Below are 25,458 nucleotides of genomic sequence, written 5' to 3' on the forward strand. Positions count from 1 at the left end.
GTACTGGCCTGTCTCCTAGTAGCGTCTCCAGCCTCTGGACACTACGCTGACAGACACAGCAAACTTTCTTGCCACAGCTCGCATTGATGTGCCATCCTGGATGAGCTGCACTACCTGAGCTACTTGTGTGGGTTGTAGAGTCCGTCTCATGCTACCACGAGTGTGAAAGCACAACCAACATTCACAAATGACCAAAACATCAGCCAGAAAGCATTGGTACTGAGATGTGGTCTGTGGTCCTCACCTGCAGAACCACTCCTTTATTGAGTGTGTCTTGATAATTGACAATAATTTCCATCTGTTGTTTATTCCATTTGCACAACAGCATGTAAAATTGATTGTCAAACAGTGTTGCTTCCTAAATGGACAATTTTGATTTCACAGAAGAGTGATTTACTTGGAGTTATATTCTGTGTTCCCTTTATTTTTTTGAGCAGTGTATATGTCCCCAATCTAGTTATACATGGACCCTCATCACCATCCTGGTATACATGGCCCCATTATCACCATCTTGGTATACGTGGCACCCTCATCTCCATCCTGATATACATGGTCCCCCCCCCATCCTGGTACATGTGGTCCCCCTCATCCTCTTATGCGTTGTCCCCCTCATCCCCTATCCTCGTACGCGTGGTCCCCCTCATTCCCATCCTCGTACGCGTGGTTCCCCCTCATCCCCATCCTGGTATGCGTGGTCTCCCTCATCCCCATCCTGGTATGCGTGGTTCTCCTCATCCCAATCCTGGTATGCGTGGTCCCCCTCATCCCCATCCTGGTATGGGTGGTCCCCCTCATTCCCATCCTGGTATGGGTGGTCCCCCTCATCCCCATCCTGGTATGGGTGGTCCCCCTCATCCCCATCCTGGTATGCGTGGTCTCCCTCATCCCCATCCTGGTATGCGTGGTCCCCCTCATCCCCATCCTGGTATGCGTGGTCCCCCTCATCCCCATCCTGGTATGTGTGGTCTCCATCAGAAAAACATAAACATAATAAAAAAACAAAACAAAAAAAAAACACATTCTACTTACCAACCCTGTTCTTCATCCTGTTCTGATTCCAGCAGCTGATTTATGCTTGTAAGCAGTGCAAGGCAGTGACGACATACGCTGCTTTACAAGCTGAGATCAGCTGACGGAATACTCACTGCTCCCCACGCCGGTGACTATGGGCGTCGGAAGTAGTGAATATTCACCATCTTTAATAGCAGGCACACTGTTAGCTGCTGCCGCTGGCTTCCTGCAGCTACTGGGCGATCACATGTGCCCGCTACTATAAAGAATGATTATTCACTGCTCTCCACTCCCATGGGCATGGAGAGCAGTGAATATTCATTCTCTTTAATAGCGGGCACACGTGATCGCCCAGCCGCTACAGGAAGCAGGCGGCTGCGGCTAACACTGTGCTCGCTATTAAAGATAAATGAATATTCAGTTCTCCCCACTCCCATAGTACATTCCACCTCTTGGCGCCAGCTTCAGTGCACAGAGGTGGGAGGGATTATGGGTGTGGGAAGCAGTGAATGTTCATTTCTCTTTAACGGCGGGCACAGGGGATAGCCACAGCACCAGGCTTCTGCGACCCGCTCCTCCACCGCTGACGCTCCCCATCCACAGCCAGAGCAGGTACATCCGGACTATAAGACGCACCCCCTTTTTATTCCAAATTTTTGGAGGAAAAAGTGTCTTATAGTCCGAAAAATACAGTAGGTATTTAAATCATCCACCTTGAAAAGGTGGCACTGCAAATTAGAAATATGTATTCATAGTTACATAGTTATTAAGGTTTAAGTCCATCTAGTTCAACCCATAGCCTAACCTAACATGCCCTAACATGTTGATCCAGAGGAAGGCAAAACAAATTTTTTCAGACTTAAAAAAAAAAAAAAAAAAAAAAAAAAATGTGAAAATGAAAAAGGTTATACATGGAGTTAAAATTGAGTTCTTGAAGAACTGCGGCTGTGTGTATGTAGACAATACAGCGGTGGTGGCATCCTGTTCTAGAGATTCAACATGCAGTCATGTAATCGCCTTTTCTCTAAGCTCAAATGCCATACTTGTCTGTGAGTGATCTACATTGTGCACCTAAAAAACACCCCCAACTGAACCCATTCAATCCATCTATGTAGGAATGATCAACATGTTGCATGGATTGGGCCTGAGGTTCCTTGCACTGGGACACCACACACCTTTCATGGTAAGTTGAGTAAAATGTACTAACATGATATCTGTTATTAGACTGAACCTTTAATATGTTGATTTTTGGCTTTTGTTCCTTTATGCTGTGTTTTTTGTGTTTGCAGCATATAGGTATGGCTCATAACTACCGGAACAGCAGCCAAGCTGTCCAGGCTGTGAGGGATGCGGGATATGAAATATCTCTTGGCTTGATGCCAAAATCTATTGGACCTCTGACCTTTGTGTTTACTGGGACAGGCAATGTTTCAAAAGTGAGAACCTGATTTTTTTTTTTTCCTTTCACTGTCAAGAGCCAATGAAATACGCCAGGATTTTAAATGACTAATGTGACTGAGGCCAGTTTCAGATGTCAGTGATAATCGGTCCGAGGTCTGATCGCAATGCATGGACTGACGATGCATCTCCGGACCCGAGCATGTTAGCGTCATATATTTCTGTGAAGCTGTCACGCTCAGGTCAGGAGACGTGCAGCCATCCAGCTTGTACAGTGCGATCCGACCATTTGTCACTGACCTCTGAACACCCCTAAAATATAATGGAGAGCTAAGATACTGGTTAGAGATGGGAGAATTGATTTGCAGGTGTCCTGTCCATTGGCCTAGTCTGTAATCTGTGACAGCTGGATAGGAACCTGCAACTCTTTTTACCTCCCACCATTCCTTGATCTTCTTTTGACTAACTGGACTGGTGCTAAACAAGAGGATAAATTCTGCAATCTCTAATCCCGGTATCATGTTCAGGGCGCAGACAGACGGCTGTATTTCTCATGCGAGGATCGCATCTCCGTCCTCATACTGGCTGTCTGCTCTCCTGACCTGAACTTGACAGCTGCATAAAAAATACCGTACATCATACTGTCTTGCTCAGGTAGGAGAGGTGCCAGGTAAGTCTGTGCAGTGCGATGCGATCATCACACGAGCTATACGCCCTATCTGTGCCCTAAAGGCTTTAAAATTGTTGTCTACTACATTTAAAAGCTGTCCCAATGGGCCTAGGGTGCTTAAAAATAAAAAAGCCAAACATTATTCACCTACTGGATCTGCTGCCCCGTTCTGTTGCTGGTGTTGCCTCTTGGGCTCCTGACTTCCTCTTCCGATGAGAGTGCTGTAATGGCTGCAGCCAATTAGTAGCTTCTGATTGGCTGCAGCCTCGACATTCCATCAGTGCTCAGACTGGCTGGCGGCTCTCTCAACCCGAGCCTGACAGCTGCATAGAAATATATGAAGCTGTCACGCTAGGTTTGGGAGAGCCGCCAGCCTGTCCGTGCACTGCATTCCGATCTCTGTCTGACTGCACCCTAAAATTTAATAATTAATGCAATGAAGAAGATTTGTCGGATAATTGGAGAAAGCAGCATTGTTCTGTAACAAAATATATTACAATATTCTTATCACATCTTGTTCTAGTGATTAATGGAAAACAAATGTAAATTGTTTCCTTTACACTTTAAGAATGAATGTGAATGTTGTTTATGCACATTACCGAATGTCTGGACAATAAATTTCTCAGCCATGCATCATTATACAAAAACATTTTGTATTTCACTTTAGAATTTGACGTGAAATGAAGCAAACGCTGGGTGTTAATTATTTTTTTTTCAATTTGTTAAATTCTTTCTTGCAAATTAGGGAGCTCAGGAAATGTTTAATGAATTACCCTGCGAATTTGTAGAACCTCATGAGCTGAGAGAAGTTTCCAAGACTGGAGGTAAAACGCATTTCTTGGCAGAGAGCTTTTTTTTTCCGTGGTATGTCTGCCACCCAATCATCTTTCATCTTCCCTGCAGATCTCCGAAAAGTGTATGGAACTGTGCTAAGCCGTCATCACCACCTTGTAAGGAAAACCGATGGTGTCTATGATCCAGTAGAGTATGATAAGAATCCAGAACTTTATACCTCAAGGTTTAATATTGATGTAAGTGTAAGAAATGTTTCTTTAGTTCATACATGTATTACATGACTGCTTTAATCAATAAATGATCTTATATCGCAGTCTACCACCCTATACTTGAGTTGTGTTATTTCTATTTTTTTTTATATTGGCCTATCTGTATGACATGGCAGCCATACTAATCCTTTTTCTTTTCCTGTTCTTTTTTTCCCCCAAAAGATTGCACCTTACACAACTTGTTTAATTAACGGAATATATTGGGATCCCCATACGCCCCGTTTGCTCAACAGACAGGATGCTCAAAGGCTGCTAGCACCGGTTAAGTCTACTGCTGTTGTCACAGAGGGATGTCCAGAACTACCGCACAAGTAGGCACTGCTGCACCGCTACCGGCACCGCTGTCGTGATGTACCATGCTTGTTTTGTCATGTATGCTCCTTTCTGCAATGTAGTTTATGTGCCACTGCAAGGAATCTGCAAGTGAGTGCTATGCAAAGAAGGAGAAGGCAAAGACAACTGTCCTAAAGACAGTATCTGGCCATGAGCACTCTGAGGTTTTTTGCTGAAAATTTTAGAAAAAGTCCACTCTTAAAAGTGCCTGAAAAATCACATAAAGCTTAAAAAGAAATCTTCTTAGTCATTTCAATTGTAAAATGATTGTGTTTTTCTTCCACTTCAGATTTTGAAACATTCTTGATGGGAGAAATGAGAGTACCCTTCACTTTTTTGTAATATCTCCTGTTGGAATTTACTCTGACCTAGGCATTGTCCAAAGGCTGCAATAAAAAGGAAAAACTCTGCAAAAACACTTGAAAAACTCTTTAAAAAAAAATCCTCAAAAGCTCTAAGGGTATTTGCACCCTGAGTTTACGCAGTAGAAGCTCCAAGTTTTTGAGGAGTATTTGGAGAGTTTCCACTCCATTTCTGAACCAGAAATGCCTCAAAAGCTCAATGGAAGCATACCTTTTAAAGGAGCGTTTCCTGAAGTAGTTTCCACTGGAAAACTTATCAGTTATCAGGAATGTGCTCCCAGAGTTGTTTTAGGAGGTTTTGGGGCTGAAACTGGGTGGAAACTCTCCAAATCCTCTTAAAAAACGAGTCTTTTTGCAGAGTTTTCAGAGCAGAAACTGAGCAAAACCTCAATGTGCACATACAAACAGAAACCGTCCAAAGACCACAAGTTTTGATTTGAGGGTTTTTGGTGTTTCTGCTCCGAAAAACTCAGTGTGAACACACCCAAGACAGGAAACATGCATATACTGTACAATTTGAGGCAAGATTTGATGATTTGATGCAGCAGGAAGAAGTAGAAGTAATTCCTGGATATTTCTTATTGTTTTTGAAGACATTACAGTTTTTGGTTCAAACTTTGGCACCTAAATGTAGGTAAATTCATCCTAAGGAAGAATTCACATGGGACATAATTGCTGCAGTAAATCTATATAATAGCAGGCAAGTGGATGAGGTTACATCACCGCATGGCATGTGGACTGTGTTGTGGATGTATTTCAGTGAATTTGCCACAACTTTGCACCGATATCTGCAGCTGTGAGTTTCTGCTGCGTGTGTACATGGCCATAAAGGGGTATTCCCAACTAATTTCCTGTGTCTGATTACGGGGACTCCTACTGATTCTGAGAAATAAAGTGGTGCATTAGAATGGAGCAGTGACCATGCATATACACCAATCCCCTGACAGAAGAGAATGAATTAAGCTATGGTGCACATGTGCGTCCATCGCTCTGTACAGGCAGTCATCTCAGTTACTAAGATTGGTCGGGGTCCCAACAGTTGGACCCCAGTAGTCAGCAATCTGTCCGCTATCTTGGCTAAGTTGGGAAAACTCCTTTACGTTGGTAAATGAGTTGGGAAACGTTGCTTTGTATGTGGCTAATCCAGGGTCATTATTTCTATAGTCTCACTGTACATTTTCTTTTTCAACTTTCTGTGTCCTGTTTGACTTTGCGTGCCGACCATTAAATCTACTGTAGGTAATTGCATTTTCCTGAATACTCAGCGTGTCCCGTCGATGAGAGGGATGGAGTCTTGTGCTGCCATCTTGCTTTAGTGCTCTGTTCCATGTCATAAATGTGTTACTTTAATTCTTCAGACTTTTAGCCATCGGTGACATCTCTGCAGACACTGGGGGATCCATAGATTTCATGACTGAGTGTACCACCATCGATATGCCTTTTTGCATGTATGACGCCGACCAGCATATTATTCATGACAGGTAAGTCGTATTATTCTTTATTTTCCCCTTTGAACCACAGTGAAACCCTTTACTTCCAGAATAAACTTGTTCTATGTTCTAGCGTTGAAGGAAATGGTATTCTGATGTGCTCCATTGATAATTTGCCTGCGCAGCTTCCTATTGAAGCCACGGAGTACTTTGGAGACATGTTGTTCCCATACGTTGAGGAGATGGTGAGTATACCAAGTCTTTCTTATTACCGTATCTATTTTTCGAGCATTTTTGTGGACAAAGTCTCAGTGTCTCAGGAGAAGGCAGCACATTTTTCTTTTTCCAGGAAAGTTCTTTGCATCTTTGTATAGCTGGGACCTGGCGAGCCGTAGATTTGTAATATTTTAGGTCTGTTAGTGGTGAATTGATGAATGCAAATGCCTGCTTCTTGACAAGCTTTAGTTCTTATAAGTTAATCTCCGTCTGGCAGTGCTTTCAAGGTAAGCTTGTGATGCATTAAGAGGGGAATCGTGCCAATATCCCATGTATATGAAATAAGTGGAGCGCTGAGGTCCTGGGCTCACCCGGAGTGTAATGCTACCAAGGTTTACAAGTGTCATGTGGTTACTTTGTTCTTTTCTGTTACATTACTGTTTCAAGGCTGAGTAGTATGGAAGTTAATTCACTGTAGAAAATGAAGAATGGAAATCATTTTATAGCACTAGGAGTAATAGAAGACCCATAGAGAAATTCCCACTAGTGTTCCCTGGATGTAGGTAGAAATCTCCCATCCGCTGCCGCTCCAGTGCTAATGGTGTACTGCTTCCCCAGGCGTTCTTGGTTTATATTGTCTGTATAAACAGATCTGCAGTGATCGTTTTCCAATACAATATGGCATTATCCCCATGGTGGGAGGGGATCGCCGCACCCTTTGACCATTTCTGCAACTACTCAGACAAGTTCTACAGGTTGGGACAGAACAGAATACAGACATACAAAACCTACACGACACAAAATGAGCAAAAACCCTGCTGTAACTAAATAAGTAAAAGCAAAAGTGCATTTAACCCCTTAACCCCAAGGGTGGTTTGCACGTTAATGACTGGGCCAATTTTTACAACTCTGACCACTGTCCTTTTATGAGGTTATAACTCTGGAACGCTTCAATGGATCCTGATGATTCTGACATTGTTTTCTCGTGACATATTGTACTTCATGATAGCAGTAACGTTTATTTGATATTACCTGCGTTTATTTGTGAAAAAAATGGAAATTTGGCGAAAATTTTGAAAATTTCGCTATTTTCCAACTTTGACTTTTTATGCCCTTAAATCCCAGAGATATGTCACACAAAATACTTAATAAGTAACATTTACCACATGTCTATTTTACATCAGCACAATTTTGGAACCAACATTTTTTTTGCTAGGGAGTTATAAGGGTTAAAAGTTGACCAACAATTTCTCATTTTTGCGACACCATTTTTTTTTTTTTTTTTTTTTAGGGACCGCATAACATTTGAAGTCACTTTGAGGGGTCTATATGATAGAAAATACCCAAGTGTGACACCATTCTAAAAACTGCACCCCTCAAGGTGCTCAAAATTTTATTGCTTTTCCCTAACTAAGGGGGTGATGAACTGGGTTTGATTTACTATTTATAGCTGTTTTTTTAGCGGATTTTTATGATTGACAGTTGTCACACACTAAAAGACGGTTTTTATTGCAAAATATAGTTTTTGCGTCTCCACATTTTGAGAGCTATAATTTTTCCATATTTTGGTCCACAGAGTCATGTGAGGTCTTGTTTTTTGTGGGACGAGTTGATTTTTTTATTGGAACCATTTTTGGGCACATGACCTTTTTTGATCGCTTTTTATTCTGATTTTTGTGAGGCAGAATGACCAAAAAACAGCTATTCATGAATTTCTTTTTTTTTTTTGGGGGGGGGGGAGTTTATACCGTTCCGCGTTTGGTAAAATGGATAAAGCAGTTTTATTCTTCGGGTCAGTACGATTACAGCGATACCTCATTTACCGCTTTTATACAATACAAACTATTTTATATAAAAAATTATTTTTGCATCGCTTTATTCTGAGGACTATAACTTTTTTATTTTTTTCGCTGATGATGCTGTATGGCGGCTCGTTTTTTGTGGGACAAGATGACGTTTTCAGCGTTTTTTGTTCAGCGGTATGATAATAAAGCGTTGTTTTTTGCCTCTTTTTTTTGTGACGATGTTCACTGAAGGGGTTAACTAGTGGTACAATTTTATAGGTCGGGTCGTTACGGACGCGGCGATACTAAATATGTGTACTTTTATTGTTTTTTTTTATTTAGATAAAGAAATGTATTTATTGGAACAATATATTTTTTTCTTTATTTTGGATTTTTTTATTTTTTTTGTTACACATGTAAATATTTTTTTTTTAACTTTTTTTACTTTGTCCCAGTGTGGACACTATAGTGTCAGATCGCTGATCTGACACTTTGCAGTGCACTGTGTCAGAGCAGCGATCACACAGGCACTGCAGCCACCTCACTGCAGGACCTGGAAGGCCCCCCGCGGCCATTTTGGATCCGGGCCTACAGGGAGGAGGAGGTAGGCGGCCCTCGGAGCAACGCGATCACGTCGCGTTGCTCTGAGGGTCTCAGGGAAGCACACAGGGAGCCCCCTCCCTGCGCAATGCTTCCCTGTTCCGCCGGAACGCTGCGATCAAGTTTGATCGCAGTGTCCCGGGGGTTAAAGTACCAGGAGCGGTCCGTGACCGCTCCTGGCACATAGTGCCGGATGTCAGCTGCGATAGTCAGCTGACACCCGGCCGCGATCGTCCGCGCTCCCCCCGTGAGCGCAGCTGATCGCGCTGGACGTACTATCCCGTCACTGGGAATTAAGTCCCAGGTCACCTCGACTGGATAGTACGTCCAATGGGATTAAGGGGTTAAATGACACAGAGTTCTTAGTAATACTGTTTTTGATCAAAGATCGCATAAAAGCCATCCCACCGCGACAAGGTGACTCTGATCGGGAAGTCCTTTGATTTTTTTTTTGGCATTCTGTGCAATCCGGGGTGTGGCCGCCCTTTCCTGAACTAGAAACCACATTTAAAGGGAATCTGTCACCTACTTTTTCGTATATAAGCTGCAGCCACCGCCTTTAGGGGCTTATCTACAGCATTCTCTAAGGGTACCGTCACACAGTGGCATTTTCATCGCTACGACGGCACGATCCGTGACGTTCTAGCGATATAGTTACGATCTCGCAGTGTCTGACACGCAGCAGCGATCAGGGACCCTGCTGAGAATCGTACGTCGTAGCAGATCGTTTGGAACTTTCTTTCGTCGCTGGATCTCCCGCTGTCATCGCTGGATCGTTGTGTGTGACAGCGATCCAGCGATGCGTTCGCTTGTAACCAGGGTAAACATCGGGTTACTAAGCGCAGGGCCGCGCTTAGTAACCCGATGTTTACCGTGGTTACCAGCGTAAAAGTAAAAAAAAAAAAACCGTACATACTCACCATCTGATGTCGTCAGGTCCCTTGCCGTCTGCTTCCCGCTCTGACTGTCTGCCGGCCGGAAAGTGAGAGCAGATCACAGCGGTGACGTCACCGCTGCACTCTGCTCTCACTGTACGGCGGCACTCAGTCACAGCAGGAAGCAGACGGCAAGGGACCTGACGGACATCAGATGGTGAGTATGTACGGTTTTTTTTTTTTTACTTTTACGCTGGTAACCACGGTAAACATCGGGTTACTAAGCGCGGCCCTGCGCTTAGTAACCCGATGTTTACCCTGGTTACCAGCGAACCTAGGCATCGTTGGTCGCTGGAGAGCGGTCTGTGTGACAGCTCCCCAGCGACCACACAACGACTTACCAACGATCACGGCCAGGTCGTATCGCAGGTCGTGATCGTTGGTAAATCGTATACGGTACCCTAATGCTGTAGATAAGCCCCCGATGTATCCTGAAAGATAAGAAAAACAAGTTAAATTATACTCACCTGGAGCGGCGGTCCGGTCTGATGGGCGTCACGGTCCGGGTCAGGGGCCTCTCATCTTCATGCAATGACATCCTCTTCCTTGCTGCCTATTGCAGCTCTTGCGCAGGCGTACTTTATCTACCCTGTTGAGGACAGCGCAAAGTACTGTAGTGCGCAGGCGCTGGGCTTCTCGGACCTTTCCCGGTGCCTGCGCACTCCAGTACTTTGCGCTGCCTTTTACAGGGCAGATAAAGTACGCCTGCGCAGGAGCCGCGAAAGGAAGCAAAGAAGAGGACGTCATCGCATGAAGATGGGAGGCGCCAGACCTGGACCGCGACGCCCATCGGACCGGACCGCCCCTGGGTGAGTATAATCTAACTTGTAACCTGAAAGATAAGAAAAACATCGGGGGCTTATCTACAGAATTACAGAATGCTGTAGATAAGACCCTAAAGGCTGTGGCCACATCTTGTATTCAAAAAAGTAGGTGACAGATTCCCTTTAAAGACCACAAAGAACAAAAAGACCGCCACAATGGATGGTGAAAAAATAGGAGCTTACATTTGTTCTGCCTCCTGTAGTGACGTTTCGGTCAACAGACCTTTATCAAGTCTGTTGACCGAAACGTCGCTACAGGAGGCAGAATAAATGTAAGCTCCTATTTTTTCACCATCCATTGTGGCGCTGTCGTTTTGTTCTTTGTGGTCTTGATACTGGCCGGGATGGGCTCCCTGGTTTTGGACGTGCGCCCTTGTGTCCGCTGAGACCTTCAATTTATATATGAAAGGGTGCGGTTTTGACTTTCTTTTGTTTAGATTCCCTTTAAAGACTTCCCCAGACTGGTGTCCACTGGTTGGGACCCGGTCCTTTTGTCTGCCCTTATTCACACACTGAGGTCAACTTTGACACATGGTAAGGCTTTTAATATTAGACAGTTTAGAACCTCCCAGAGTCACCTTGTCGCATTGGGATGGCTTTTATGCTATTTGTGATCAAAAACAGATCATTTTGTTTCTTGTAGGTTTTGTATGCTTTATGGCCAATGTGAACATGCGTTTATGTGCGGCATGTATACCAACTTAAACCAAGCTGAATTTTTTTTTTTCTCTTTTTTTTTTGGGGGGGGGGGGTTAAATACAGACATAGTGGGCAATGAAATTCCAGGGCGGAATTGTCTGCAAATAAAAAATGATCATGTGGCAATCAAACATGGTGGTTTCTGGAGAATGGGCCATCAATAAATACTAGAGGATGGCACTTCCCTCCATCCATCCATCCAAATCAGGTCTCTTTCTATTGCTTTAATGGGTAGGAGAGGCTTTCTTTATTGGATACAAAATACAGCCAAAAATGGAGGAAAATGTGACCTAGCACATTAATGAAAAATAGTCTGGTTTCTTCCTTTTTTTTTTTCTATGTATGAAAAAGCTTCCAACACCTGAATGTGGCCGTACTCTTCATTGTACTAGGGTAGCTGGGGTTTTAAGGGTACGCGTACAAAAATGTCCATACTGCTCATCGTTTGATCCCAAAGGTCTAATTTAGGACGTGCTCTTAGGCTGCAGTCACACTAGCAGTATTTGGTCAGTATTTTACCTCAGTATTTGTAAGCCATAACCAGGAGTGGGACAAATAGAGGAAAAGTAAAATAGAAACATATGCTCCACTTCTGCATTTATCACCCACTGCTGGTTTTGGCTTACAGATACTGAGGTAAAATACTGACCAAATACTGCTAGTGTGACGGCAGCCTTAGTTTTGATGCTGTTTTTGCTTTAGCACTGACCCATTCCTGTGTAAATTTGTCTTTCCCCCTCTTCAGCTGATGTCAAATGCTACAAAACCAATTGAGCAGGAAAAATTTTCTCCTGTTGTTCGGAATGTAAGTCTTTATACCGTTCTGTCCATTTAATCATCTTCATTGCTCGACTTTGATAACATTTTGAACAATCCCTTTTTTTTTTTCTCGTTTGCGATTGCTAAACCCAGGCAGTGATTGCAAGCAATGGTACGCTGATGCCTAAATACAAATATATCCAGAAGCTGCGGGAGAGCAGGTAAAAGTCACTTCTATTCCTCGTCTTTCCAATGATATTTATTATCCTGCTGCATAATTTAAAAATGTAAATAGAAGCCGTCACCCTCACGACCGTTGTCTGCAGCCAGTCACATGACACACGTCGGGTTTATCTAGATTACAGGGAACATCTATGTATTATCACAAAAGGCCCAATGCTGAAAACAAATAAAAACTAGGGCTTCTTACCTTAATGATCCATCAGGTACCCCATTGATTTCTATGGCTCCTCTTGTTCAGAAGGTGTATGCTACTAGTGTGGTGACTGTTTGCAGCGGTCACATGTCTGTATGCAAGAAAGAGGATGGAGATGGGAGCAGCAGGAATCAGTAGGGGAATATTGTTAGAGCACAATTTAGCTCTTGTTAGTCACTCACATCTTATTTTTGTCCCTTGTCCTTCTTCCAAGATATCAGTCTAAGGCCATGTTCACACGTTCAGTAATTGGTGAAGTTTTTACCTCAGCATTTGTAAGCCAAAATCAGGAGAGGAACAATCGGAGGAAAAGTATAATAGAAACACGTCACCACTTTTGTATTTATCAACCCCTTCTGGTTTTGGCTTATAAATACTGAGGTAAAATGCTGACCAAATACTGAGCCTGTGCACGTGGCCTAAAGAACTGCCTGTTTACTTACCGTATATACTCGAGTATAAGCCGAGATTTTCAGCCCACTTTTTTGGGGGCTGAAAGTAACCCTCTCGGCTTATACTCGAGTCATACCCAGGGGTCGGCAGGGGAGGGGGAGCGGAGCTGTGTAATAATACTCACCTGCTCCTGGCGCGGTCCCTGGACGTCTTTTCCCCGCAGCTTCTTCCTGTATTGAGCGGTCACATGGTACCACTCATTACAGTAATGAATATGGACCCGACTCCACTCCCATAGGGGTGGAGCCGCATATTCATTACTGTAATGAGCGGTACCATGTGACCGCTCAATACAGGAAGAAGCTGCCGGCGCTGAGGAAAAGATGTGCAGGGACCGCGCCAGGAGCAGGTGAGTATAACTCAGTGCGCGATATTCACCTGCTCCCCGTTCCACCATCGGCGTTGCTGCGTCTTCCGCGTCCTCTGCAGTGACACTCAGGTCAGAGGGCACGATGACGCGATTAGTGCGCGCCGCCCTCTGCCTGAACGTCAGTGCAGAGGACAGAAAGACACAGCGGCGGTTGGCGGTGGAACGGGAAAGGTGAGTATAGCAAGTGTCGGGGGCCTGAGAGGTGAGTATGTAATTTTTTATTTTTTTTAATCGCAGCAACAGCATATGGGGCAAATATCTGTATGGAGCATCCTATGGGGCCATGTGCAGCATTATATGGGGCAAATATCTGTATGGGGCAAATATCTCTATGGAGCATCTTATGGGGCCATGTGCAGCATTATATGGGGCAAATATCTATGGGGCAAATATCTGTATGGAGCATCTTATGGGGCCATGTGCAGCATTATATGGGGCAAATATCTGTATGGAGCATCTTATGGGGCCATGTGCAGCATTATATGGGGCAAATATCTCTATGGAGCATCTTATGGGGCCATGTGCAGCATTATATGGGGCTAATATCTGTATGGAGCATCTTATGGGGCCATGTGCAGCATTATATGGGGCAAATATCTATATGGAGCATCCTATGGGGCCATGTGCAGCATTATATGGGGCAAATATCTGTATGGAGCATCCTATGGGGCCATGTGCAGCATTATATGGGGCAAATATCTGTATGGGGCAAATATCTCTATGGAGCATCTTATGGGGCCATGTGCAGCATTATATGGGGCAAATATCTGTATGGAGCATCTTATGGGGCCATGTGCAGCATTATATGGGGCAAATATCTATGGGGCAAATATCTGTATGGAGCATCTTATGGGGCCATGTGCAGCATTATATGGGGCAAATATCTGTATGGAGCATCTTATGGGGCCATGTGCAGCATTATATGGGGCAAATATCTGTATGGAGCATCTTATGGGGCCATGTGCAGCATTATATGGGGCAAATATCTGTATGGAGCATCTTATGGGGCCATGTGCAGCATTATATGGGGCAAATATCTGTATGGAGCATCCTATGGGGCCATGTGCAGCATTATATGGGGCAAATATCTGTATGGGGCAAATATCTCTATGGAGCATCTTATGGGGCCATGTGCAGCATTATATGGGGCAAATATCTGTATGGAGCATCTTATGGGGCCATGTGCAGCATTATATGGGGCAAATATCTATGGGGCAAATATCTGTATGGAGCATCTTATGGGGCCATGTGCAGCATTATATGGGGCAAATATCTGTATGGAGCATCTTATGGGGCCATGTGCAGCATTATATGGGGCAAATATCTGTATGGAGCATCTTATGGGGCCATGTGCAGCATTATATGGGGCAAATATCTGTATGGAGCATCTTATGGGGCCATGTGCAGCATTATATGGGGCAATTATCTGTATGGAGCATCTTATGGGGCCATGTATGGAGCATCTTATGGGGCCATGTGCAGCATTATATGGGGCAATATCTGTATGGAACATCTTATGGGGCCATGTGCAACATTATATGGGGGAATTATCTGTATGGAGCATCTTATGGGGCCATGTGCAGCATTATATGGGGCTATTATCTGTATGGAGCATCTTATGGGGCCATGTGCAGCATTATATGGGGCAAATATCTGTATGGGGCAAATATCTCTATGGAGCATCTTATGGGGCCATGTGCAGCATTATATGGGGCAATTATCTGTATGGAGCATCTTATGGAGCCATGTGCAGCATTATATGGGACAATATCTGTATGGAGCATCTTATGGGGCCATGTGCAGCATTATATGGGGCAATATCTGTATGGAGCATCTTATGGGGCCATGTGCAACATTATATGGGGCAATTATCTGTATGGAGCATCTTATGGGGCCATGTGCAGCATTATATGGGGCAATTATCTGTATGGAGCATCTTATGGGGCCATGTGCAGCATTATATGGGGCAATTATCTGTATGGAGCATCTTATGGGGCCATGTGCAGCATTATATGGGGCAATTATCTGTATGGAGCATCTTATGGGGCCATGTGCAGCATTATATGGGGCAAATATCTGTATGGAGCATCTTATGGGGCCATGTGCAGCATTATATGGGGCAAATATCTGTATGGAGCATCTTATGGGGCCATGTGCAGCATTCTATGGGGCAAATATCTCTATGGAGCATCTTATGGGACCATAATCCACATTTGTGGAGCATTATGCTGGGCAAATGTTTCTATGGAGCACTTATGGGGTCATAATCAACATTTGTGCAGCATTATATGGGGCATATTTTAATATGGAGCATCTTATGGAGCCCATCATGAACTGTATGGAGCATTATATGGGGCATATTTTAATATGGAGCATCTTATGGGACCATCATGAACTGTATGGAGCATTATATGGGGCTCCTGATTCAATATGGATATTCAAAAACACTTAACCTACTGATGTCTCAATTAATGTTACTTTTATTGGTATCTATTTTTATTTTTGAAATTTACCAGTAGCTGCTGCATTTCCCACCCTAGGCTTATACTCGAGTCATTAAGTTTTCCCAGTTTTTTTGTGGCAAAATTAGGGGGGTCGGCTTATACTCGGGTCGGCTTATACTCGAGTATATACGGTACTTCCTCAAGGGTCCCATCCCGTTACCTAGAAGTGGTCTCAATGCTATGTCAGATCAGATCAATGTTTTTGATGGCTTAATTTTAATCGAGGTCACTTAAATTAATATGTTTTCTGATTTATTTATTTGTTATCCATGAATCTTAATGAGGTTTTGTTTAATTCCCAGAGAGTACGCCCAGTTACTGACTGTGGGATCGAAGAAGAGGATTCTGGTACTTGGATCTGGTTATGTTTCAGAACCCGTCATAAGTTATCTTACAAGAGATCCTAATGTTGAAATTACTGCAGGTAATAATAACACTTGTCAAAATGTTGACATCTTGGTCTGATCTACTGATCTGTGGTAAAATAGATAAGGGATATTTCTACTTTTTTAAACATTTTGCAATTTGTATATGGCTATAACATATAGAAATGCAAAGTTAAAAATCCTTAGTTTTATCGGCACCTTGTTATTCTTAGGTTGCACTGATACCACATTTCAAAGGAAATGCAAACTCTCCTGCTGTCACTCCACCGATAACCGCTGATTGCTGGGGGTCCCTGTGTCATGACACTGTGTGAGAATCTTATTTCTGGGAGCTAACAAATATTTAGACAAATTACGACAAGACCTTTTAATGTTTTATTGCTAATTTTGCATTTAAAGGGGTATTCCCATTTCCAAAGTCCTATCCCAATATGTAGTAGGTGTATTAATAATATCAGCAAATACCTCCATTTAGAAATACGTGCATATTAGTCCTTGAAAAGTACAGAAGAACACATTCAATAAGCTCATGAACACATAGAGACCCCTCACATGAATAATTGGAGAGGCCACATGAATGTAAAGTTCCAAAAACATGAATAACTTTTATTGAAAAGACATACCATTAAAATTCTCAACCAGAATACATAAATAGGTCATTAAAGTTAAAAAATACCTCCGATCTACAAAACAGCAGGTCACATGTAATGGTGTCACAACACCTAAAAAATCGCCTATTATTGGCCAACCTAAATGGTAAATAGCCTAAGAAATGGCATAATGGTCGTGGTAAAGAGGACCGTCTGATGAAAACAGTTGTGCAAAAGGACGCTCTATACGTGTCAGTTTACTGAAGCTATATGCTAAGCAGTTGTGCAAATATACACCATATACTGTAAGTGCCCAATGTTAAACTACTATTAAATCTACATAACAACAGTTATGCATAAGAGCGCTAATATGCACCTAATAATTAACTGCCATTAAGACCACATAATCGCACTTGTGCTTTAAAGCGCTGTATATGTAACAAATGGTGGACTGCTGCTGGGCTGCAGAGTGCACGCTAATAAGGTATAATTGTATCCAAAGCGATACTATGATAATCTATAATATCACCTGCAACCATATTAGTTAGCCGCTATAAGTCAAAATACAGGGAAACCAAGGTATATTTACCACGATTAACAAAACACAGGACCTGCCGACTGCCCTACGCGCGTTTCGATAGAATTCTTCTTCCAGGGCCCCTGTATTTTGACTTATAGCGGCTAACTAATATGGTTGCAGGTGATATTATAGATTATCATAGTATCGCTTTGGATACAATTATACCTTATTAGCGTGCACTCTGCAGCCCAGCAGCAGTCTACCATTTGTTACATATACAGCGCTTTAAAGCACAAGTGCGATTATGTGGTCTTAATGGCAGTTAATTATTGGGTGCATATTAGCGCTCTTATGCATAACTGTTGTTATGTAGATTTAATAGTAGTTTAACATTGGGCACTTATATGGTGTATATTTGCACAACTGCTTAGCATATAGCTTCAGTAAACTGACACGTATAGAGCGCCTTTTTGCACAACTGTTTTCATCAGACGGTCCTCTTTACCACGACCATTATGCCATTTCTTAGGCTATTTACCATTTAGGTTGGCCAATAATAGGCGATTTTTTTAGGTGTTGTGACACCATTACATGTGACCTGCTGTTTTGTAGATCGGAGGTATTTTTTAACTTTAATAACCTATTTATGTATTCTGGTTGAGAATTTTAATGGTATGTCTTTTCAATAAAAGTTATTCATGTTTTTGGAACTTTACATTCATGTGGTCTCTCTAATTATTCATGTGAGGGGTCTCTATGTGTTCATGGACTCCATTTAGAAATGTTGTATAGTTCTCTTGATAACATATGTCTCTTACCTCATGTGCAGCAAATATCCATGGTTATGACCACTAGCAATTAACGAACTGTCACTATAGGAGTGGTCGTAACCATGGGTTACCTAAGCTGCAGCAATGGCATGCACATGACGTAAGAGACATGGGTTATCCAGAGAACTATACTATGTTTCTATGTCTCTTGCGTCATGTGCAGGCCATTGCAGTAGCTTAAGTCTCCATGGCTACGACCACTCATATAGTGACAGTTATCAGGAGAACTATACTACATTTCTAATTGGATAGATTTGCTCATATTATTTTAATTTATTAATAATAATAATATTATTATTATTATTATTATTATTATTATTACTACACCTACTACATATTGAGATAAGATCTTGGAGATGGGAATACCCCTTTAAGAAACAGATACCAGACGGGCTGCATTCTGGTTTTGGAGTCCTTCTAGTGTTTTTGCAACTTTCATGCAATAGATCTGTTTTCTGCATGAATTTGGTCATTTAGATCCTAGAAGAAAACTGGAATTGAAAATTACAAGGGCGCAACTCCACTTTTTAGATGGAGTAATTTTACTTTATAAATTGATGAAAGTTGAGGTCTCTTGACTCTTGTTCTGATCAGGCGGATTTAAGGGCATACAACAGGTGATACGAGACATGATGGACTATTTTCTTAAAGGATGGATTATTTTATGTCCTCATTTAGATGAAGATATTCTCCGTGTGCATTGTAAGTTTGACATATGGCTAAATTTGACCCCAGCTCCATCGAATTGAAGCCTCATCCCCTTCTTTGGCAAATCCACTGGGCCCTGCCATCCATAAAATGGCTCTAGATGGAAGGGCATGTGTTGGACTAATCACTCAGCCTTCTCATTATAATACTGAGACTACCTGCCCTTGCACTGTCAGAAATCTACTCTTCCACCATAGGAAAACATTGATCCTGCGCTGAAGACTCTGGTCACATAACCGGCCATCTTATGAACAGGAGTGTCCTGTGGACTTACAACTGAACAAAGGGCATTCATGGCTTAAATAATATGAAGAAAAAAATAAAACAGAACAAACCTTTAAAAAAGGGGATATCTTAGTAATGTGTACATTTTTTCACAAATTGGTAGATATTCTCTATACCTTGGCCAACCCCTTTAATGAATCTGGCTAATAAATTACTAACATATGGTCGATTATTAGGCCATGCATTTGAATCCACTAATGGTATTCTTGGACTAGTAAATTGAAGTGCTTGAGGTAATATTTGTTTTTTCAGTGTCCATGATTAAAGACCAAGTGGATCATTTATCAAAGAAGTACAACAACACAACCCCACTGGAGATGGACGTCTTCAAGAGTGAAGAGAAATTGTCCTCTCTAGTGAAGAAGCATCAACTTGTTGTCAGGTTACTGTAGCCATTTTCACTGTTTCCATAAGATATGTTTTCTGGTTTTCAGATACACTTTATGGCCCAAAGTATGTAGGTCCCACCCTGAACTATTGAGCTCAGATGTTTTAGCTAAACAGATGCATACGATCAGGTAGGAAGCCTTGTGATCTCCATTCTTAGTGATGTCGATCATACTGGTTCAGGAACTCTTAATGTTGTACTGTCTTAAGGTATCACATTTGTCACAAGTCATTTGTGAAACTTTTGATCCTTTGATTTTGTGGACGTGTCCCATGGCGGTAGACCATGCACTGCCAGGTTCGGATGGCCAGCAATCTTCTACTGGTGAGGTGGTCAGGTGTCCACATTTTTTGGCCATAAGTAATATCTCCTTCAAATTAGTATCTTAAAGCTGGAAACTTGTACACACCATGTGCACCACCACCTTGGGATTCTGCTTAGTGGCTCCACTGTGCCCCTCCACAGAATCCCAATAGCAAACGAGTTTTGGCTATGGAAAAGTGGCTTCAGAAACTGCTTCAATCAGCTGTATGTAACGGCTAAAGCTCTGCTGTAAAGACCAGGAACAGAGATGTCTCCAGTCAAAAAGTTATAGGCATCCTAAGTGACGTCAAAGCAAACATTATCTCATGCTGCAAAAATAGAGCAAAGAAACACAGCTCAGGTCAACACAAAAATAAAGCAATAAAGTTTAGTATTACTCATACAGAATAAGGTTTCATTCATACCACAAAGTGAGTGCCATAAAAGCAAAGCCTAATAAATTGTACAATTGTTTTTATTTTTTCCACTTTCACCCTAAACAAGTATTTTGATTTTTTTTTTTTTAAACTGTATCTATATATGTCCCAAAATTGTATTCTTACACAAAAATAGTTCTCATACTCCACTATATGTCAACAGCAAAAAAACAAAGAAAAGCATGGTGGCTTGAAGGCATAAATTGACAAGCTAAAGAAAATCGCAGTGTTGTGATGCTACGTTAACTGTGCCAACTTTTGGATTCGGTAGCAAACATATATACTCTGCTACAGAAATACATCCTAAAGTCTTGGAGTTTTTTGCTCCGTTATTAGGAAGATTGCAGACATGGAATCAGCTGATTTCTGCCGATCATATGAGGTGGACATGCTACTATGTGCAGAAATGTTCTCATTTCATTAGTAATTGTCGCCATCTCTTCTTTATTAGTTTCCATTGCTAAAAATGTCTTCACCCATGTGTTGAAATGATGTTATAAGTTTGATGGCATTGAAATGTAAAATGTGCCCCTATTCCACAACGCAATACCTCCACTTACGTCTGTTTGTGCAATTTTCAGTTTACTGCCCTACTCTGTGCATCCATTAGTGGCCAAGAAATGCATCAAGAATAAGGTGAACCTGGTAACTGCCAGTTACTTGACGCCGTCGATGAAAGAACTCCAGCAGAGGTATAATATACGTCCGTTTTTGATCTACACCTATTATAATGTTAATCAAACATTTGCAAAGCATGTAAATGGTTCCTCCGACTGTCCACGCAGTGCATAGACATGACGGTTCTACAAAGTTCGCGGCTTCAGGATTTGGAGTATGATTTTATGTGGACCATCGTGTACTTTAAAAAAGTAACGTTCTTCATCTTGACTTTCTTGCCATTTATTTTATGACTTAAACATTTGTCTCCCATTCTACTTTCCTTGCGTTGCTTACCTCGTCAGCAGGTAAGTAGCCTAGAACAGCGCTTACCACACTTTTTTCTGGCATAGTAGTCTGCTATTCATGGATGTTCTTACCTCAATCAGTAGTTTGCTACCCATTCATGTGCTATATGGTGACATTTAAAAGGATTTTTCTACCTAAATAGAGAGCAGCATAATGGGCTACTTGATGTGGTTTTGATAATCCGGTGCTGATAAAATAGTGATAGAGAACTAGCAAACCTGCTCCCATATTCATGAGCTGAGCATAACCTCATCTTCACCGCTGATTAGCAGCTTTCTGCCTATACACAGTGTACACAGCTGCCAATCAGTGATGTGGGCAGGGTTATACTGAGCTCAGCATTCAGAGAACTGCTAGATCTGCAGCTGATATAATAACGATTTAGCCCAGTAAATGATAAACCTGTAGGATCAGGGTCTCTGCCCCTACATCATGTTGCTCTTAGCTGGTGTAGCAAAATCCTGGTGACCGATTCCCTGTAACCAGTCTACTTGGTTCCTTTTATAGTCGGTTTTCGGCAACCTGACAGTTGCTTATTCTCCAGTTTTGAAGAGTTTCAGGGTCTTCTGATGCTGCTTAGTTCTGTAACCGCATGAATTATGTATTTTGCTTTGACAATATAATAATATTTTTCCTTTTGACAAGTTGCACCCTGGAACTCTATATAATATCACGCAGACATAACAGTACATAGATTATTCATCATTCCTGGTAACATTTGTCTTGTGATGTGGTATAAAGCTGTATGTAAATATTGGATATACCAGTCCTTGAAAACTTGCAGCATCCTCTGAGGAGTCCTAGTGCTCCATGCATAGCGGCAGCTACAGCCACGCGGCAGGACTCGTGGCCACTTATGTGTATGTATTTCTTTTGTAGTGTGGAAGATGCTGGGATCACAATTGTCGGTGAAATGGGTTTGGATCCAGGTCTTGACCATATGTTGGCTATGGAATGCTTTGATAAAGCTAAAGATGTCGGAGCAAAGGTACTAATCAAGAGGGTATTACATACGTGATGGGTTTCGTTTTATGTTTATTCAGTTTCAAGAAGATGCTAAACTTTAAATAACAATATATTTGTGAATCAGAAAGTTATTTCCGGATGTCCCTTTTGCTGAAAGCCCCGAATGAGCAGAGACATTAAGAAATGTATCCTAACTATTGTTCATATAAGGTGTCTTGCAGAACGTGCTTTCTAGGAGAGCTAGCTGGCCGATGAGTTTAAGGTTCACCCCTTCAATCAGCCCAGCCAAATAATGCAATGCTTGTTATTGTTGGCCATTCATTACTTGCGTAGATACCATTTGCAGGATTGTTTATTTTTCTCCAATGAGTTTGTATGTTCTCCTCGTGTTTGGGTGGGTTTCCTCCAGGTTCTTCAGTTTCCCCCCACACTCGAAAGACTTTAGATTTAGCCCCAATGGGGACAGTGATGATAATGTCTGTATAGTGCTGCGGAATATGTTGGGGCTATGAATTTAAGATAAATAAATTAAGATAAATAAACAGTACTTCCCAAAGGTTCCTCCATGCTAGGTGTACTGAAACCCCCCTGAGCAAGGGTCGTGTGATATCCACTGTCCTTGGTAATATTTTTTGCTTTCTGCAGGTGGAATCCTACATATCGTTTTGTGGAGGCCTTCCAGCCCCTGAATGTTCTGACAATCCTCTGAGATATAAGTTCAGCTGGAGCCCTCTGGCTGTTCTCCTAAACACAATACAGCCTGCCACGTATTTAAAGAATGGAAAGGTTAGTGAAATGCCATTTTTAATACATAACATTGTATGTTACATAACATTTTATCTTTTGATCATCATTTTTGGAAATGCATAGACGCTATTGGAGTAGATCTTATTGAGCATTAGAAGGTTTGAGCGGTACAACCTTGTTCATACAGGGCCTCAAGGACGTCCTGTGTTATTGTTCTACACAAAGTTGTAAGAGGGACCCATAGTGGTGCAAAGACCTCTATTCTACCTCTTATGTGTTAATTCATAACAACGTATATCGTTGATTTTTTTTTTTTTCCGTCAGAATCATGACAGGAAGAAAATATTTATATTGTCCATTAAATGCAGTAAATAGAGATATAATCTCCCTTAAACCATTGCTTGCGATGGAGAAGAACTCCCTATACCTAACAGAGCCAACAGAAATGAGGTTTCACACAACCGTGGAACACTGTATCTGAGCACGCTTGTGTGCTAATCGAGTATCTTCTGCGTGCTCGAATACTATGTATGATTGGTCGTCGTTGCATGTCTCGTGGCTGATCGACAGCTGCAGCACGTGCAGGGATTACCTGTTTGTTAGGCTATCCCTGCATGTGTTACGGCTGTTGATCAGCCACGAGACATGCAGCAACGACAACTCCTACATAGTATTCGAGCACGCCGAAGATACTCTATATAGATTGTGAGCCCTCGCGGGCAGGGTCCTCTCTCCTCCTGTACCAGTTATGACTGGTATTGTTTAAGATTATTGTACTTGTTTTTATTATGTATACCCCTCCTCCCATGTAAAGCGCCATGGAATAAATGGCGCTATAACAATAAATAATAATAATAATAATATTAGCACACGAGCGTGCTCTGATCCGAGCACACTCACTGATCACTAGTCATATGTTTAAGGTCAGGATCAGTGATAATATCTGGTAAAATGCTGGTACTCCGAGGAGACGGGAATGCGCTATCATGTTTCCATCCCTTGTAGTCTCTTATTTAGGATGCTGCAGTGTAGTTGTATCCTGCACCGGACTTTGGGGCCCGACACTTCCCTGATATGGGTGATGGTGTTTGTTTGTTTGTTTGTTTGTTTTTAAGCTTCAGTAACATCAGAAAGCCACGGCCGCACTGCTATCTAATATGTGATTTTGTTTTTCCTGGTTAGATGTCTCAATGCTACACACAGCCATGGTTTATCAGTATATAAAGAGATGCAAGTACATTATATAGAAAGCAATGCATACAATACAATAAGCACATTTTTTTAACACTTTTATTAAATAAACTTTGGAAAGACAGTAAAATACATATTTGATGTTCCCATTGTAGTGCAATGGTGTACTCTCTGTGCAGTGAAAAGGCACTGACCCGGCAAACGTTCAAAATAAAGTCTCGTTTAATGTACAGTGTACTCACAAACAGAAAGTAAAAGGGATCCTTTGGATTACAGCCAGGAAAACAAAGACAATCCGTGACCGGTTGCCGAGGGCTACTGCACCGCTGTGTACGCTGAGGGTGCCAGGCTTTTTGGCTCCGCTTAGCCCTGTGTTGCCTCACTCAGGTAGTGCTCTGCAGAGTTTTGCCTGCTTGCAAAACAAAACTGACACACACAAACCCTTTACTGCAGGGCCTTTAACATGAATCTGTGGCCATGGGCCACATGGAAAACCCAGCCAGGAATGAAACAGACTGCACGACTACCATCCTGTAGTTCATTTCAAAACACAAAAGCCCAGCAGGTTTTCTTAAATCTTCCTTGGACAAATAGCTTGTCCAAGACTAATACTTGCTTTTTTATTTCGCATTGCAATCACAGCTACACCTGTGACTGCAATGCACTCCCATGGCCTCAATACGCCTCCGTGTGCATCCTGGGGGGAACACACAGCGACCCTCACATGTAACATTGGTCATTGCCTCACACCATATTAACCTATAAGACAATATAAGTATACATTAGACAATAACTTTTGTGTATCACAAAATGCCTAAAAATCTACAATTCTTGCAAAAAACAAGCTGTTTAATGTAAAAAAAAAAAAAAATAGTAATGGCTGTGAATGTGGTGAAGCATAATCCCAAAAATTATATTATGGCTGAGTAATTACTGCACATACATTTCCAACAATGAAAGGGTTAAGCGGTTAAGCCATAAATTGAAAAAAAAAAGTATGCAATAATCCATATTATTTTAACCATGTCCAAGAAAAATACCAATCTTTATTGTAATTCTGAACCTTTTCAACCTCTTTACTCTTGTGCAGTTCTGTTCTCTTTGCTTCTAGTTGACGGACAGTAGCCTGTCCCATGTCACCGGGAAGCAGCAGAATCTGCAGTCTGCTTCCGTTATGTCCTCAATTCCTGTCTTCCTCCCCAGACCTTCCTTTCCTCTGGTGCCATCTGGCACGCAGCAGTGTAATGTGATTTTAAAGTTGTGCCTAAAGGGTTACTGACGCCTTTCTGTGCA

General features: G+C 42.1%; 1 protein-coding gene across 3 annotated transcripts in view; it reads left to right on the top strand.

The window, feature by feature from the left end:
- The window catches only part of AASS (aminoadipate-semialdehyde synthase), a 64,828-nt gene that overhangs the window by 26,115 nt on the left and 13,255 nt on the right, over positions 1–25,458 (top strand). For all 3 annotated transcript variants that reach the window (XM_077264962.1, XM_077264963.1, XM_077264964.1), the window contains exons 5-18: positions 2,127–2,194; positions 2,301–2,447; positions 3,825–3,903; positions 3,983–4,110; positions 4,306–4,454; positions 6,197–6,319; positions 6,402–6,513; positions 12,072–12,131; positions 12,239–12,306; positions 16,151–16,272; positions 19,420–19,549; positions 20,877–20,987; positions 22,141–22,249; positions 22,873–23,013. In XM_077264962.1, coding sequence (XP_077121077.1) covers positions 2,127–2,194; positions 2,301–2,447; positions 3,825–3,903; positions 3,983–4,110; positions 4,306–4,454; positions 6,197–6,319; positions 6,402–6,513; positions 12,072–12,131; positions 12,239–12,306; positions 16,151–16,272; positions 19,420–19,549; positions 20,877–20,987; positions 22,141–22,249; positions 22,873–23,013 — 1,547 coding nt within the window. The remainder of the gene's footprint in view (positions 1–2,126; positions 2,195–2,300; positions 2,448–3,824; positions 3,904–3,982; positions 4,111–4,305; positions 4,455–6,196; positions 6,320–6,401; positions 6,514–12,071; positions 12,132–12,238; positions 12,307–16,150; positions 16,273–19,419; positions 19,550–20,876; positions 20,988–22,140; positions 22,250–22,872; positions 23,014–25,458) is intronic.

The sequence above is a fragment of the Ranitomeya variabilis genome, chromosome 5 (genome assembly GCF_051348905.1).
Source record: "Ranitomeya variabilis isolate aRanVar5 chromosome 5, aRanVar5.hap1, whole genome shotgun sequence".
NCBI lineage: Eukaryota > Metazoa > Chordata > Amphibia > Anura > Dendrobatidae > Ranitomeya > Ranitomeya variabilis.